This window comes from Scatophagus argus, chromosome 16 (assembly GCF_020382885.2).
Source record: "Scatophagus argus isolate fScaArg1 chromosome 16, fScaArg1.pri, whole genome shotgun sequence".
Taxonomy (NCBI): domain Eukaryota; kingdom Metazoa; phylum Chordata; class Actinopteri; family Scatophagidae; genus Scatophagus; species Scatophagus argus.
In genome coordinates, this window is record NC_058508.1 from 7,691,452 (window position 1) to 7,708,030 (window position 16,579).

At 40.4% G+C, this 16,579-nt stretch overlaps 3 protein-coding genes across 4 annotated transcripts; 2 read left to right on the forward strand and 1 right to left on the reverse strand.

Moving 5' to 3' along the window:
* Positions 1-79: 79 nt before the first annotated feature.
* Positions 80-5,010, reverse strand: napsa (napsin A aspartic peptidase). 2 transcript variants are annotated; one of them, XR_006845585.1, is made up of 10 exons: positions 4,816-5,010; positions 4,285-4,438; positions 3,548-3,671; positions 2,695-2,813; positions 2,353-2,552; positions 1,995-2,117; positions 1,489-1,633; positions 1,288-1,386; positions 905-1,057; positions 663-801 (listed from the first exon to the last, which is right to left on the reverse strand). XR_006845585.1 is itself a non-coding variant. In XM_046414359.1 (9 exons), the coding sequence occupies exons 1-9, from the start codon at positions 4,881-4,883 to the stop codon at positions 640-642; spliced, it is 1,194 nt and encodes a 397-aa protein (XP_046270315.1). In that variant the 5' UTR covers positions 4,884-5,010; the 3' UTR covers positions 80-639. The 2 variants fall into 2 exon arrangements, 1 of the variants encoding a protein (XP_046270315.1); XM_046414359.1 differs by lacking the exon at positions 905-1,057 and having other exon boundaries at positions 80-801.
* A 1,930-nt stretch (positions 5,011-6,940) lies between these two features.
* LOC124072731 lies at positions 6,941-13,082 on the forward strand. The gene is made up of 12 exons (XM_046414355.1): positions 6,941-7,139; positions 7,332-7,495; positions 8,833-8,914; positions 9,107-9,256; positions 9,358-9,489; positions 9,842-9,952; positions 10,461-10,541; positions 11,209-11,337; positions 11,452-11,538; positions 11,692-11,731; positions 11,989-12,043; positions 12,205-13,082. Exons 3-12 carry the CDS (start codon positions 8,846-8,848, stop codon positions 12,950-12,952), a joined length of 1,602 nt encoding a protein of 533 aa, XP_046270311.1. The 5' UTR covers positions 6,941-7,139; positions 7,332-7,495; positions 8,833-8,845; the 3' UTR covers positions 12,953-13,082.
* A 269-nt stretch (positions 13,083-13,351) lies between these two features.
* atf4b (activating transcription factor 4b) lies at positions 13,352-16,282 on the forward strand. Its single transcript, XM_046414356.1, has 3 exons — positions 13,352-13,518; positions 14,291-14,749; positions 14,901-16,282. The coding sequence occupies exons 2-3, from the start codon at positions 14,395-14,397 to the stop codon at positions 15,920-15,922; spliced, it is 1,377 nt and encodes a 458-aa protein (XP_046270312.1). The 5' UTR covers positions 13,352-13,518; positions 14,291-14,394; the 3' UTR covers positions 15,923-16,282.
* The last annotated feature ends 297 nt before the right edge of the window (positions 16,283-16,579 follow it).

A 16,579-nucleotide genomic window follows, 5' to 3' on the forward strand; every position in this document is an offset into this window, starting at 1 on the left:
CATCTTTGTGTTTTTTTTTTACCCCCCCCCCCCCCACACACACACACACAGAGGCAGGTAAAAATTCAAAGCCCATCCATCCAAAAATTGACAAGATATTTATTTGAAGTTTTATTCAGTGCAACATTTGGTAAAAAACAAAACATCCTGATTAAAAAGAAACATCCCGAGATACCTTCAGCATTCAAAAGCAGCATTGGTTATTAGACATTGGAAACTAGAAGTGGTTCAGTTGCTTGGAAGGTGACAAAGTTCACATCCAAAAATTTGAGGTTGTTCCCTCAAAGCAACTGAAGTACAGAAAAAAAAAAAAAAAAGCCTGAATAAATGCCTGAAAATGCATAGCTCTGATAGATGCCTGCTGTACCAAAGATGAAGCTTAAACTCAAAAGCATCTTCACAGGTTCAATAAACACAGTGAAGCTGTCCCTTTGTCCAGTGGCAGAGTATCCACATTCCTAGTTAATTATATGGATATGGCTATTAATGTAGCATCATACTCATTGGAAACCAACTTATGTAAATTTCAAATGCAAATCAAACACTGGCCATGAAATGTAGCTTTGCTTGGTGTTACCTTTAAAGTCAAATTACAACAAATGAGTAGTGAGACATTTCATACAAACAGTGCTCCGGAGGCTACTTGGAAGGGGCAAATCCCACGCGGTCAGCGTTCCTGTCAAACACAGTGTAGTACTTCCCAATGAACACATCTCCCAGGATCCACAGAGGGCCTGCAGGAGGCGGGATATCCATGGCCAAGAAGCCCGACAGACAGATTGATATACCCATCTGAGACTCCTGCATCAAAAAGAGAAACAGGATATCATTTTCAGTTTTGCAAGAAAAAGATCTGGTGGCATTTTTGTCTTTTATATTAAGTCTGCCTTAATACATTACCCACATGTACACTGAAAAAGCTCTTTATCACCATTAAGTGTTACTCCTGTCCATACTGGCTGTGAGGATGACTTTCAGAGATACTCAGTTTCTCAAGTTATTTCATGCTGCTTAAGTCTTATAGTCAATCAATGCAAAGCAGTCAACAACCTCAGGCCTTAAAAAATAAATAAATAAAGTACAATATAAATAAATAAATAAATAAATAAATAAATAAATAAATAAATAAATAAATAAATAAAGCAAGCATTATGGCCCAGACAAAGATGCCAAGAACACTCATGTGTATTCTTACTATCCTTGAAAGGACAATTTTATAATTGGTTTAAATGACTGTCAGTTACAAAATTAAAGTGAATGTCATCCACCTAACCCAAGTGTACGTACCTTCACGACATAATCCTCTCCAGTCAGGTTAAACATCTTCCCTCCAATGTTGAAAGAGATGACAGGCAGAGAAGGTATTCTTTTACAGTCGATCATGTACTAGGAAGTATGCAGAGGGGAGAGGAATAAGCTGAAATTATCTCTCAAGACCAAAACCACTAAGTGAGCCTAGTTGTTCCATGAACGACGACTCAACCCTACCTCTCCCATCACCAGGGGCAGAGCTCCAATGGCTTTTTGCAGTGCTCTGATTTCCTCCTTAGGACCTACAATTAGGGACGTTCCCGTGTCAACAATAGCCTGGCAACTGGCTTTGCAAAGTCCCAACTGGTTGCCAACTTCAACTCTGCAGGGCAGGTTAGAGAGGGAGCAGTGGGGCAGGGCAGACAGACAAGATGCATCAGTTCATCTCCAACGTCTGCTTCAAAATTTATTGTCATGTTGCCGTGATGCAGCTTTCAAGACCAAGAAAACACCCTTTATTTAAACTTTATATTTAAACTACACAGTTCTCAAGATTTAAATGGAAAATGACCTTTTCATGCATGCACCTGATTTGTGACAAGTAACTTTCATTGAACAAGTACAGGAACGAGTCATACTAAAAGTGAGAACTGTGTCCATGATAAACAGAACAGCCTGCGTCAGCCTGGATTACACAACTCCAGTTCCTTATAATAATGACGCAATTAAAGATTCTTTCTCACCCGTTCATCTGGATCTGCCAATAAGCCTTTCGTGTGACATTGACATAGTGCACGTCCCCACTGTAGTACTGAGGGTCAGTCCCACCCAGGATCAGCTCTCCTCCTACTGATGCTTTTGGATCTCTAATATGCATGGTGGACAGAAGCAGAATTTGCTTGGTTAACAACAAATGCCAAAATGTGAAGCCATGAAAACCACACAGCTGCCTAATCAACAACTGGAAGCAGTTTTATATTAAAAATGTAAAAAACATTTCATACCAGTACAGAAGACAGTGACCCAGACCTGCCTAGTTATTAGAATATCACTAATATCATGTATGCTTGCTTTTCCACACTTCTTCTTTCAGAAACCAACCTGTTAATGTAGAAAGAGAAAATGTTCTTGGGCAGCAGCTTGGCAGCCATGGCTGTGTCAAACACCGGGATGACATTAGCCACTGATATGGAGGGGTAGGCCATACCCAAGACCCCATCGAACCGTGCCACTGCAAATGTGATGCCAGGCTGCTTCACCGCTTCAGCAAACTGCTGGCCTGGAACAGGCAGACCTGCAACCTGCAAGAGGATCAGGAAGTAGAGAAATGTCAATGAGTAGAAAGCACAAGTCTTCTAATGAAATGATAGGAACGGCATGACCGCCAAATCTCTGGTATGCAGTTAAACAAAAGGGCTATGTGAGAGTAGGTCTCAAACTCACAGTGACAGTGTCCCCACTGATGAAGCCAGACAAGCTGCCTCTGCCATACTGAATCGAGAACTGTGTGCCATTCTGAACGTATGTGCTCGACTTTTTTGAGTTGTAACGACGGTGAAGCCCTAACGAGAGAAGGCAGTCAATCAAAACAACAACAATGTACGGATTCCACCGATTATACTAAGAAACAAATACAGAATTAACAGTTCGAACAACATTAAGGGGTTAAGAGACAGAAAGGAATCTGACTGTCCATTCCTGAGGTAGGTGCGTGTGTGTGCGTGCGTGTGTGTGTGTGTGTGTGGGGGGGGGGGGGTGTCAACCCACCGCATTTTTCAAACATTTCTAAATCTGCCCCTGAACAGAGCTGATGGGAATGTCACAAGAACCGCAGTGACCACAGAGCATTTTCACTCACCATGTCACAACTTGTCTTTCACTTCTTTAAATGCAAACCGAGGTCAGGGTTTGGTTTTACATCCTTTTTAACATCACACAGGGACAGTCTGGTGAGTAACAATTAAGTTTCTGCCCTTCTTACAACTGACTTGTAACTAATAATACTGACATAGTTTACAATTTAATTATACACTGCTGTGGATAAGCATTACTAAACTGCTCCTGGAAATGATGCTGAGGGTGTCAGAGCAGCCCTAAGACAACACAACACCATAGCACGCATACTTTAGGTATCAAGCAAACTGAAGAAAATGTTCACTATTTTAGTGAGCATCTTCCAGGAAGTAGCCAACAAACTCACATACAGAACTGACAATGTTGGGTGAATCATTTCCTCAAAAAAAACAAAAAAAAAACAAAAAAAAAACAAACAAACAAAAAAACAAACAAAACTCACAGCAGGCCAAATCGAGGATAGAACAGTGAATTGAGGGGACCCAGAGGTTAGAGGAGCCGGTGTCAAACAGCACAGAAAAGTCCTGGGGAGGGGTGCCAATGCTGATCATCCCATAGTACTGAGCCTGAGGAGACAAAAAAACAGTTCAACCCAAAATCAGAAATACTCATTTTCTTCTCTCTCTTTGCTGTACTTCTGTTTATCCATCTAGATACATTTAAAAATATTCTCATCCTCATAATCGTGACTCAGATCCTCAAGATAATCCACCGACCTTTTGACTAGAAACCTAACACAAGCATCTGATCAATGAGAAAAGTTTGAAAACGATACAGGTGTCCATTCAGCTCTATAACATCAAAACTAAATCTGACATGCAGAGGAAGCTGCTTTTCACATCAATCTTATTCCAAATTATTTAAAATAAAAGAAATAGCATCAACCCATGACATGCATGTGCCTTAGTCTAATATTTACTTAAACATTCCTTCTTTTGTTCCCTCACTAGCAACACCACTCAAATATTGAACTTTCAGCATTTTTTTTTTTTAATCTTCTGTAGCAACAAACTTTTGCACCTGAGTTGAAAAGTGTGCATATTTAACGTATGTATGACTGGTAGTGTGAGTGTGTAGCACTCACTCTCTCAATATCAACCTGAAGGGGGGGTGGGGTGTGTGTAGGGGGATTAATGAGTAAACTGCCATTCCATTCAGGTATACAGCAGGCACACATACATCCATGAAGTTGGTCAGCCTCTCCACAGGCAGTTTGGGGGAGGGATGGCTGACCGGTGCTCCGGCGCTGCTCGCCAAATCCAGAAGCTCCTCCACAGTCTTGCCATTGTCGCTCATCAGGCGGCGCAGGGTTCTGGTTTTATAAAGTGAGACCCTGAAACGAATTTGTAATTTGAGGTACACAAACACATGGGTGCGTCAAAAAGTCTGCTTCCTCCTGGCACAGTGCACTTTCTGCATGCAAATTTCAAACTGAACAAAATGGGAACATCACTCTGACTGCACCGCTCTTATTGCTGCCGTAAAAGCACACACACACACACACACATTATTCGGACGCACATTAATTGGAAACATGTGTGGCTAATTATGATCTTATCAGAGAGGAAAGAAAACTTGCTTTCAGACTTACTTTAACTTTCATTTAATGAAGCATACGGTTAGTCATCTGTTGCTATGTAGTGATACAGACTGAAATGTAATGTTACCTAACTCTTGTTGCCAAAACACCAGTTGATAAACAGTATTTACCTGATTATGGCGGCGCTTTGTGTTATGAGCATCACCCCGATAAGATAAAATATATTCAGCCGTGCCATGTCGGTCCTCGCGGAAACAACACACACTTTACTTTTGTTTCCGCCACTAACAAGCGAACTAACACACACGCCACTACGCCACTATTTCAACTGACGCAGAAAGCGAAATGCGCTTCGGCAACGTCCGCGCTTACTCGGGTTTTCTCCGTTATGTGGCTCAGTGATTGGACGGGAATCAATCATAATGTTGTTCCGATTGGTGGAAGAGGGTGACCATCACACTTCTTTATAACCTGCGCACTAGGTGTGTTCATGGTCACGAGTTATACTGAAACTGTGAATTTATGATAGGGCACATGCCTGCACACTGTGCAAATCATTTAAATAGCACCTGGCCAAACGTCTGATATCATGGAGCACATTCTTATCACAGTTTATTGAATACTTTCCCCAAATAGTCTATGTAATGTTCATCCTTATTCTATTTTATTTTTATTTTATTCTTCAATTATATGTTACTTGTTACGTTCTATGTATGCACCAATCACCAAGACAAATTCCTAGTAGTGTGAAACCTCTTCACTTACATGGCAATAAAGTTTTTTCTGATTCTGATTCTGATGCTATGATATAGCTTTTTCATAGGGGGGCGCTCCTGAGTTGTTATGGTTTTGTTAAGCCTGCGGAGGAAGAAAAAGAGTTCAGAGTGAAAAACAGAGAGCAAGTGGAAAAAATAATGTGGGTTTGGAGAAGCTAATTAAAAGCATCTAAATGTCACAAATTGTGTCGGAGTCTTATTCCAAAACTTTACAGTCTATATACCTGACCCTACAGAATAAGGCTTGCACATATCGGTGACCATATAAAAGCTGCCTCGCACTGGCTTGTCTAATAAAAACTTGCATTTCTGTAAGAATTTCTTTGCCTAGTTTGTAGTCTTAGAGATCAAATTCTAAAGGTGTGTTCGGTGGATTAGGATTGCTATTCCATTAGATTTGGTCCTTGGGATACATAATTTAGTATTTTATATATATCAAGCTGTGAAACAACAAATCCTACCCATAATTAAACCTTATAACATCTTTCGTTATACTGTCCCTATCTGGTACACACCCATGTTTGGTTTGTAACACATGCTGTCTGTGCATGGGGGTCACTCTTCCAATTTTACACGTGAATTTCCTTTTACTCATCATGAAGAGTACTACTCACGCTGAGAAATGAGCTATATTCTGTCTTCTGCAGCTGTGGAGACAGTTTTAAAATGGATGAGAAAATGAGTCGGCTTGGGTTTGGAGTCTACAGATTTATAGTAACAAACTTGCATTACAGATAGGACTTCAGACTTTGAGGATATGAAAAAGAAGAAGATTCAGCTTTTATTGGCAGTATATATATTTTTACATTTTTTCCTCATTAATCACTCCGCCACACAGAGGAGGTATCCTGCCTGTCCGTTGGGGGAATTGAGCCGGCGACCCTCCAAACACAAGCTGCTTCTCCACACTCTAGGCCATGGCAGCCCCCATGGACAGATAGACATTAAGCAGTCAGATAAAGTCCAATGCAAAATTATTTCAAGTCCAGTACATACCATGGGAATAAAAGTCAGGACATGTCGGCCTGCTGCTTAAATTTTGACCATTCTTTAATAACTATGAACATATGTCATTATATCAGAGCTGACACAAAAAAAGCTCCTCCAGAGGATGTCCTGGCTGCCTTTGGCTTTCAGACAAAGATCAGCAATTTGTAATTTCAATACTCTTGTTTCAAATCTGGCAGGGGAAATTTGCCGAACGTCATACCTCCAAACAGGTTTTTTTTTTTTTTCCCCAAAACATCAGGTTGTTCTTTCAAGATCAAATATGTGAGTGGTTAGAATTATTTATCAAGCACTCGTAATTAAAATGCACCTATGAATGATAAAAGAAAAATGAATCTATGAATCCAAACAGTAAATAAGAAGTTCAAAGTAAGTCATCCAACAAGCTGCTCTTTTCGACAAAGAGCCTTGACAAAGCATGAAACGTGTTGACAGAACAAACTCACTTGGCCTGTTGAGCGAGTTTTAGATAACATCCCTGACACAGAAAACACAAACACTGACAGAAAGACTGACGTGCCCACAAAAAAGTCATGGACATACACACACCCTGAATCATTAATCAAACTTCAGCCTACAGACAATAAGAGAAGGAGGTCCTAACGAGGCAAACGATGAAACTTAAGGGTTAGCGTTAGAGTGTTGTTTGGAGTACAGGTTTGTGTTTGGCGGTTATAGTTAAGGTTAGGATAACTCCTCAGCCAGTGAATGTAAGTCAATGCATTGTCTTTCTAACTGATGAGAATCTGTGCATATGTGTGTGTGTAGGTGTTTGATTGACAGTGCTGCCATATTTCAGTGTTTTTTCTTTGTTGCCTTCTTAAATTTTTTTTTTTGGGTTTTTTTCCTGAAAGAGGATCCACCCTTACATTTTTGTTTTTTTGTCTTGTGTGACGCACCAGGGAAATTACCCCTTTAGGACTATTTAGACTGGATGACAGAGAAAGAGGAGGTTTCTATGACTTCTGGGATCTGAAAAATATTTCAGCCGATTCTTTTACTGGATCCATAGTTACAGGATCAAACAGAGTCACGATAACAGCAGCTTCTAAATTGGACTATGACGGTAAGAATCAGCTCTTTCTTTTGCTCATGAATATCAGATATATGTTTAATACAGTTTGGAAAGGAGTTGGGCTTAAACGATACAATTCAGAGAAAAATTACAAGGGCATATCTAGTTTGTCTGTTAGCACTGTGTCAGTTTCACTGTGCTTATCCCTTGTTCCAAACATGTCAGTGTGGTGCCTCAGTTGTGATGTGCATATACCACCAATTCACAGAATAGATGGCTGTAACAAACATTATATCTGAAGCTCTGTACATTTTACATTTGTATTATTAAGGTGATCAGTTAGCCAGAAGGTGTTGTATCTGTGAGTTTCTTGCAAACCATCATGTCAGCACAGTCGTGCTTGTAAACAGTGCTGATCCCTTAGCTGTTATCTCACTCATTCTCTCAGTGTATTGCAATCATGTTTCTTTCTTTGATTAAGAAATGATGCTCTTAAAGCTGATCACATAATTTACCCTTAGACGGGTTGAACTTGCTAGTAAGAAGAGCACACGTGTTACGACTAACAGCTGGCATGCACAATACCAGGAGTCTAAAACTCTTCAGCCAGTAATGGAGGATGTTGCTCGTCATACCTTCATTTAAGTACTAATACCTGACTATAAAAAATACTCAGTTGCAAGCACTGAAAATGGTAAAAATTAGTAAAAATTAGTAAAAATTACAACCAGACAAATGTACTTTAATTTAAAGTAAAAGTGATTTTACATTACATTACAAATAGCTGCCAAATAATTTTCTATCTCACGACTGTAATCGCCTTATCATTTCATCTGAACTTGCAAATACCGTTTGGGTAGTTTTCTTTTTAATGAAAATCAAAAGATTACAAATATATAATAATCAATAAAAGATCAAAACACATTTTAAGAGCTCTTCATATGTTTTAAAGTAGGAACTAAAGTTGCCAAATAAATGTAGTGTAAAGTAAAAGTACTGTGGGTGCATGCAGTGTGGGTGAATCTGTCCGTGATATTTGCAACTGCTGATTTTAGCGCAATCAGAGCAAAATCCACAAAATGAATTTGGGATATGTGTTGTAACCAAACGTGTTGATGGGGTTGAGTTGCAGGAAAGCAGACATACAGCTGATTTGTAAATAATAAAAGTGTAACAGGAACTGAACTGTCAATTTAACAAGAAACCTAAAACTTCCCTGGTAGATAACAGATGACGAGAAACATTTCTGGAAGTATGTCCGTAGCCGTAACCAGATACAAAGACAAAGACAGCGGCGTAATATGACGTACTTGATTGTTTGGCTGCCTTTACTGTTATCTTAACAGTTTTTGTCTCTGTCAAACACTATATCTGCTCGTACTCCCCAGGATAAGATAAACGATGAAGTCCGCTATCACCAGCTCCCATGATGACCCACAGCCTATTTACGAAGACCTGGATGCATCGATGGTAAGGATGAATTCCTCTGTACAGTTAACACTGAAATGCATGAATTCTTTCTGGTATTTCTGTATTATTATCATTAGTCTCCATCTTTACAGGAATACATTCAGAAACATGTAATAAATCCCAGGACATGCACTTAAATCAACCTGGGGTTTTTTGTCTTTTTATATTGCATCACTTATGTGTTTTTGCCAGCTTGCCGTCACAGATGGAGGCCAGTCAGAGGTTAAAGTTAAGCCTGTGCCTCGTCCCAGGTCTAAATTGCCACCAAAGACCAAGTGTAACACCACTGACAACAACACTGTTGAAACCGTAGACAAAACCAGCGATACAACTGATGCAGTGGTGAGTTGAGCGATTTTGGCACTTGTTGATACTGTTGCTAAAATCAATACATAATAGCACATATAAATTATGATGTATACATTCTGTGTCTCTGTTGACAGGATTCCCACATTTATGAATGCATTGAAGATTATAAGAGGCTCCAACCTGTTGATCCTCCGCCAAGACCACCAGGGTGCAGATATGTGACCTCTTTTAAACCCACAGCAGGAGTCAATGGAGGCAATCACTATGTAAATCCAATTACTGAGACAACTGTTAATGCATACATCATTTTAAACAAAATAATTGACTTCATATTACTCTGTTAAATGATTACTGGAGACTGGGTTTTCAGACTTTATGTTAAGCTAAGCTAACTGCCAGTTGGCTCCAGCTGCATATTTCCCAGCTAACTCTTGGTAAAATAGTAAATAAGTGAATTTGTTGAAATATTTTGCTCATAAATGTCTTTTTTTAAAATAATAATAATAATGATAATAATAATAATAATAATAATGAACCCTGTTTATACTGTTTGTTTTGGGATATGACTGTTGTGGCAGCTAGAGAGGCTTACTTTCTCCTTCTTAATTTCTCCCTTAGTCTCCAGCTGTCAGTACTGAGAGCAAACAGTCTCCTCAGAAACCCAGACGGCCCCCTCTTCCCGCCATCTACTGTGACACACCACCATCTACAATGAGGCCAACATCTGAGGTACCTTTTCACCTCATCCCTACATTTCTGCAACACTTGAACTGACTTCTTTGAGACACAACTGAAAGGGACTGAAAGTGAATGATTTCTGAGTTGTCCTTAAGACTTTAAATCTAAACATATATTGCTGGGCATCAACAGATTAAAGTTCACCTTTGACTCACCTTTTCCTGATTTAAAAATTAAATCTGAACTGTTTTCCACCATATCTGGTTGATATATCCTTGGATAGATTATTATTATACATTATCACCAATGACAGTCATCAATCCAGATGTTCATCTATCAGCTAAATTGCAACCTAAAACTCACACATTATGGATACAGTGTTTTTTATGAGTTTCCACAAGCTATTATGTAAGTAGAGTTTAGGTCAGAACACAGGTTGCTATTATCAATAGTCAACCATCAACAGCATGAAAGCTCAGCAATCTTGTCCCAGAAAAGGAAATACTGGAACACATGCAATGCATTGTGAAACTACAACGTGATCATCTGTGATATTCAGCACACAGACCGTACGGACAGACCTGCAGTTCCGCCTCGACTCCTCCACTCTACCTCACAGTGTGAAAGCTCGCCTCCACAGGTATGACAACCGCAGGCGATGAACGATATGATCAGTTGGGACAAAACATCAACAAAAGGTGTAGGAATACATGTTTGTCAAGCTGTTGTGGGAACTCAGATACATAAGATTCTTTTCTGCTGCATTTTCTGTCTGCATGAATTGCAGATTTTTTTCATAGTTATGAATCATGGATTTTTTTTTGAAAAGGTGGTAACATTTATTCATTAAATAGTCATGCTAGAATGCTCACGGTGACAGTGATAAGATGTTTAGTAGATTTAATTTTCAATATGTTCACCTATAAACACAATGCACAGCTGAGGCTGATGTCATTAGTTTTGCAGGAATTTACCATCAAGTTATTTGATAGAAGAATAAGAAGATAGAACAACATCACATTTCATGGGAAACCCATTCAATGGTTGTTGAAATTGATCGCTCAAAAGGGTTGGGGCTGATACAGACCAGCAGTGTCTGGAGGTGTGAAGAAGACATGAAAACCGTGTATGAAACCCTGGGGCAACACACTATTGCCGTGAAGTTAATGTTGCATACAATACAAATAATCAGCTAAATTAAGTATCTCATCTTCATATTTCATAATTTTACTGCATATTTGACACAAAACCGTTCATTCTATTAATAATATTCTCAGTGCTGTATCTTCTTTTTTGATGTGATGCAGGCCCAACCCCCACTACCTCCATGCAGACCTCCACCCTCGTCTTCAGTAGGCCCATCAGAGTCAGTCTACAATGAGACAGAGTATCGTCCCTATCTGGTCATTCTGCCAGAAAACAATGAAGATATTGTGGTGAGGGCTTCTGTGTTTGTCTACACTGTAAAACATAGTAGATAATATTTCTTTTAGACAGAGATATGAAATTTATTTCTGATCAGTTAATCTGCTTCCATTAAACACTGCCAGACAAAAGCCAGGTCGACACTTCGTTCTGGACAACATGAGCAGAGTGGCTGCTGCCCTTCTCACCCACAGACCACGCCGGACACAGAGGTGAGGCTTAGTTCACTTCCTTCCCTCGTTCAGGTTCAAATAAACTGTGATTCATCACAATTTAATGTTGTGTTAAGTTTGAAGAGGTTTCATGAATAAAATCCATTGTCTGTTGACATGGTTTCTGACAAGAAAATAACCTGTTTTTCTCAGGACATCTATGGGATGTTGAGATGGTTGAAAAGAGTGTCAAGTAAGTACTCTGTTTTCTATTTTGACACTGTGTCATTTTCCTTAAGACAAAGGACACATCAAAATATGGAGTGTGTATTTTCAAAAGAATTCTTATTTTATTGAATAATAATGTATATTAATTCAATTTAAAAGAAAAGCGCAAGAGAGAAATCATTATCCATGCAAAGAGGGACCAAAATGCCAGTGTCTTCAGTAACAAAGAGCATAATCAAGGTGCAAAGTATTTAATCTATCCCTGTGCTGTAACTCCAACAGAATCTGATTTCATGGCTCCGTCACTGTATGGCCTCACTATAGAGGAAGAAATCAGGTAACCACACAGAAACTATATGTGAATTACAACATTATTATCAAAAGAAATGTGACAAAGGAAGTTAATGGGCTAAACTATTTCAGAATTAATATCAAATTTAACTAAATGGACTGATTTTTTTTTTTTTAAAAGTCTTTTCTGTTATCGTCCCTGTGCAGTTTGTTTAATCAGAGAGCCATGAATGTGAGAAAGGCACTGCGTCTCTTCAACCTTCTCATGATGAAACGCAATGAAAGCCTGCGGGATCTCATCACACAGTTCAGATCCATCTCCAGCAGCCTGGACAAGATGCAGAAGAAGAACAAAACCATGGGCATTGCTGGAGGCACAACAGGTGCTGTGGGAGGGGTGACTGCTGTGTTGGGTATCGCCTTGGCTCCTGTCACCATGGGTGCCTCGTTGATTGCTACAGCTGTTGGTGCTGGTATGGTGGCTTCTGCTGGCGGTATGGGTGCCCATGCTGCCAAAAAGGCAGACCAGAAGACTGTGACAAGAATGAAAGTTGAGAAACTAGTGAACGACTATAAGGCAGGTGTTGCTGACCTGGAACATTGCCTGGATTTTATCCTCTGTGGGATGAATGAGCTGCAGAGACATGACATCGCCAGGTTACAGAGGGCAGGAGTCCAGGCTGATGCGCTGAAGATGGCGCAGCTGTCACAGTCTGTGATCGGGAATTACATAAAACATGACAGGAAGACTCCTGTTGCACACACAAGTGGGATGTCATCTGAGAGACTACTTCAGGGTTTTGCCAAGGAAATTGATCAGTATTTCTCAGAAAAGAATGATCAGAAGCTGAAGAAGTCAAGTAAGAGTAGGTTTTCTGGTAGGGTCCACCTGCTGGCTGAAGATCTGCAAAACGAGCTAGATCACCTTAATAAGCTGTGGGAAAAGTTTAGTTGAAACAAATAACTTTTAGTTAGTTTGTGTGTATGTGAAAGAGGTATGTTTTAAAATGTTATAAACGATGCAACTGGTCATTTAATACCTCATGTACCACATATATTTTAATAAACATTTTATATTTATAAAACCTAAGGTGTGTTTTACTAAATCCAGTACTAAAAACTGGATCAAAATTGTAGGTCTACTACCAGCAATAAGAAATAAAACGGCAGAATTAATGGAAATAACTCTCATGAGTAAAATCTTGTATTGAATTCAAGAGCAGTGACTACTTTTTAAGCTGGATGACAGACTATGTATTGAATGTGGAAAACAAAAACAGGCGGAGTGATAATACAGGCACGGCGGAAGGATACCGGCAGTACTCGCTGAAGCTGTATATTAGCACCACACCACAACTTACGCCATTTTCCTGTCCAAGGATCAACAAACCAAGTGACAGCTTAGTTGAACATCGCTCCGTTGGCCGAAATGGCAGTGTAAAAGTGCGCCGCGACTCAGCCGCCAACAAAACAGTGCATCCCGCCAGTGCACTGAGTCACTTCTAATTCAGCAAAAATGTCGTAAGTATTGTTATTTTTTTGGTAATATTTAGTCGATGACAGCTGTCCGGCCTACAGAGGCCTCGAGCCTTGGCAACCTGAGGTTATCACGAGCACGAAATTAGACCTTATTAAAACAAGTTCAAAATAAGTCAGAGTACGACAGTTAATTTGACATGATAATATCCTGTATCCAAAGGTTACAGTGAGTTGGGGAAATATTAAAAATACGGAATTAACAACTGAGGTGAAGTCACATGTGACAGTAATGTTTAATGTTACATTTTCCATTTTACTTGAATAATCTCTGAATATTTAATCAGTGTAAGTTTATGGTCAAGGATGTTTCATTTGTATAAACCTTCGATGCTGTCAGGACTGTGTACGTGGCAGTTAGAAAATGGTTCATTTCCTCGTCGTGCCAAAATGGCGGCTTCTTGTAACCTGACAGAACAATAAGTGTGGCCGTCTACACTGGCGTTGGAGGGCGGCGGTGTCTGTAAGAGAGCCTGTTAGGAGACAGACTGACGTCACAGTCATAAGACTGGTAGCTGAGTGAAAACACGTGATGTGCAGCAGCCGTATTGCACTGATGGGGGCAGTGTTGACCTAATTGTACCTTTTTGAGATGGTATTCATTATTTTCATACCAGTGTAACATTAATTTTACTTTAAATTAGTTTCTGGATACAGCAGTTTAGTCAAAATAATCTTTAAAAGGGGTTTATTAAAGTACATTTCTACAATTCTCATGATCAAATTGTCACCATGAATGTCTTATTTTATTTCTCAGGTCCTTCGTGGAAACCCTCACCACTGCTGCATTCGACAGCATAAAAGAGTTCGAAACTTTCCTGGCATCATTACACGCTCCATTTGTGACCAACAACAACCACTATGACCATGATGATGACAAACTCACAGTTTGGCCTGGAAGACATGGAGGGCCTTCTCTGGGCACCTTCCTCTCCCATGGCTGACGCCATGGACTTCCTATCTGTTCACCCTGACCAAGAAGAATTACAGGAAGGAGGCGGAACCTCACTGGTGGGAGACACTTCACCCGTGTCACCCCTCACCTCCTCATCATTGTCTTCTTCCTCCTCTCCTCCTCCCTTCTATTCTCCTCCTCCCTCGCCGGCGACTGCCCTCCTCCAGGGGGACAAAGTCGGAACGGAGTCTGACCTGCTCTCCCTCCCCTGGCTGGGCCACCCTGGTCAGCTGAGACAAACGGTCTCAGATGACAGCAAAGGTAATAACTATAAAAGGTCCTAAAAATAATTTTAAAATCTTTTAAGCTTGCATTAAAATGTGAAATATTTTTGGAGCACCTTCTCTTAATACACCAGTGTGACAGATGAAAAGCTGACTGCTAATGTATGATGCCTCATTTGCCTCCACAGAGGATATGTTTGGTGACCTGGACTGGATGGCTGAGAGGGTGGACCTGAGTGAGTTTGACCTGGACTCTCTGATTGGCTCCTGTAGTCCTACTGAAGAGTCCCCCAGATCTCCAGAAGACTTCCTAGCCTCCCTGGATTCCCCCATGGAGCTGGACTCCCTCCCAATGTCCACTGTCTCAGCTCCTGTGTTCTCAAGTCTTCCCACTGCTTCTCTTTCGAGTATACCTCCACCTACCTCTGCCCCTCCTCCCGCCCCTCCTCCCACCCCTCCTCCCACTGTTTGTTCAGATCCTTCTATCATTACACTGGATGAGCCTGAATGCTACATTGATGAACAGGATGTTCCCTGCTCTCCTCCATGGGTCCCAGAGCCACAAGAAGAGCTGGAAATCAAATCTGAGCCTGCTTCTCCAGACCCATCTTCCCCCTTGGTTGATACTTCTACCTCCCCTGCCTACACCTTGGACCTGGGCAGTGAAGTGGATGTCTCGGAGAGTGAGGTGAAGCCAGTGTTGGCCTCTGTCGTTCCTCAGGTCCAGAGGGTCGTCCTCTCCCTTTCGCCAACGCGCGTTGTCCTTGTGCTGGCTCCAAAAGAGGAAGTTGCCATCACCACTGTAACAGCCACTTCAGAGATTGTTCATTCCTCCGCTCCCCCAAGATCCTCCAGAAGTCGACCATACCCTGATCCCACATGTAAAGCTAGTCCACCGTCTCCCAGTGCCACCAGTCTGAAAGTCCGGTCCCTCCGGGGTGCAGGTGGGGAAGAGCGGGCAACTTTGAAGACCTCAAAGTCCAAGAAAATAAAGAAGATGGAGCAGAATAAGACAGCTGCCACACGTTACAGGCAGAAGAAGAAATCTGAGAAGGAGGCACTTCTTGAAGAGCATACATGGCTGGAGAAGAAGAATGTGGAGCTGACTGAGAAGGCTGAATCCATGGCCAGGGAGATAGAGTACCTGAAAGAGCTGATGGAGGAGGTTCGGATGGCCAGGACCAAAAGAGGTCTTAGTGCTGACCCCTAGTGGTTGGACCTAACAAGAATTATTTTTTTCATGCGAACAATTATCAGTAAAGTATGTGTTCTGTTCACACAGCATGTCTTGGGTGCACAATACAATAAAACTGATTAAAGCATCTTTTTGAATATATATATAACTAGTATTAATTATGAAATATTTCTGTCACAATTAGAGTAGTTCAATGGAAACAAGTATTTTCCATTCAGTATGTACACTTTTATGCTATTTCTTGTCATGTTTATACATATTCCTATGTGGATGTCAGTAACTTTGCCAATAGGATGGCATTTTATCATTTGTGTATTGTAGTATAATCAGACCATGTGTATTACAAATCTCTAAATAAAGAGTCTTAAAACCTAATTGCAGTCACTTTGTGTCATTTTCTCTGGGTAACCGTAATCTGTATTGGTACGAAAGAATAGATATGTAAATGTATGTAGCATTTAAAATGTAAAAATGTGTGTATTTACCATAATATCATTGTTAAAGCGTTGGGGGTTCAGTTTGAGAAGAGGTATGTAAGATCAAAAATACCTGTTGTACCATACTGAACAGAGAGTTACACTATAGATGATTTGACTGTCACATGTAGGACAGTAAGATAAAGTGAACATTGGTCTAAGCACATTCCTGACTTGTTTTGAAACTGTTTCAATC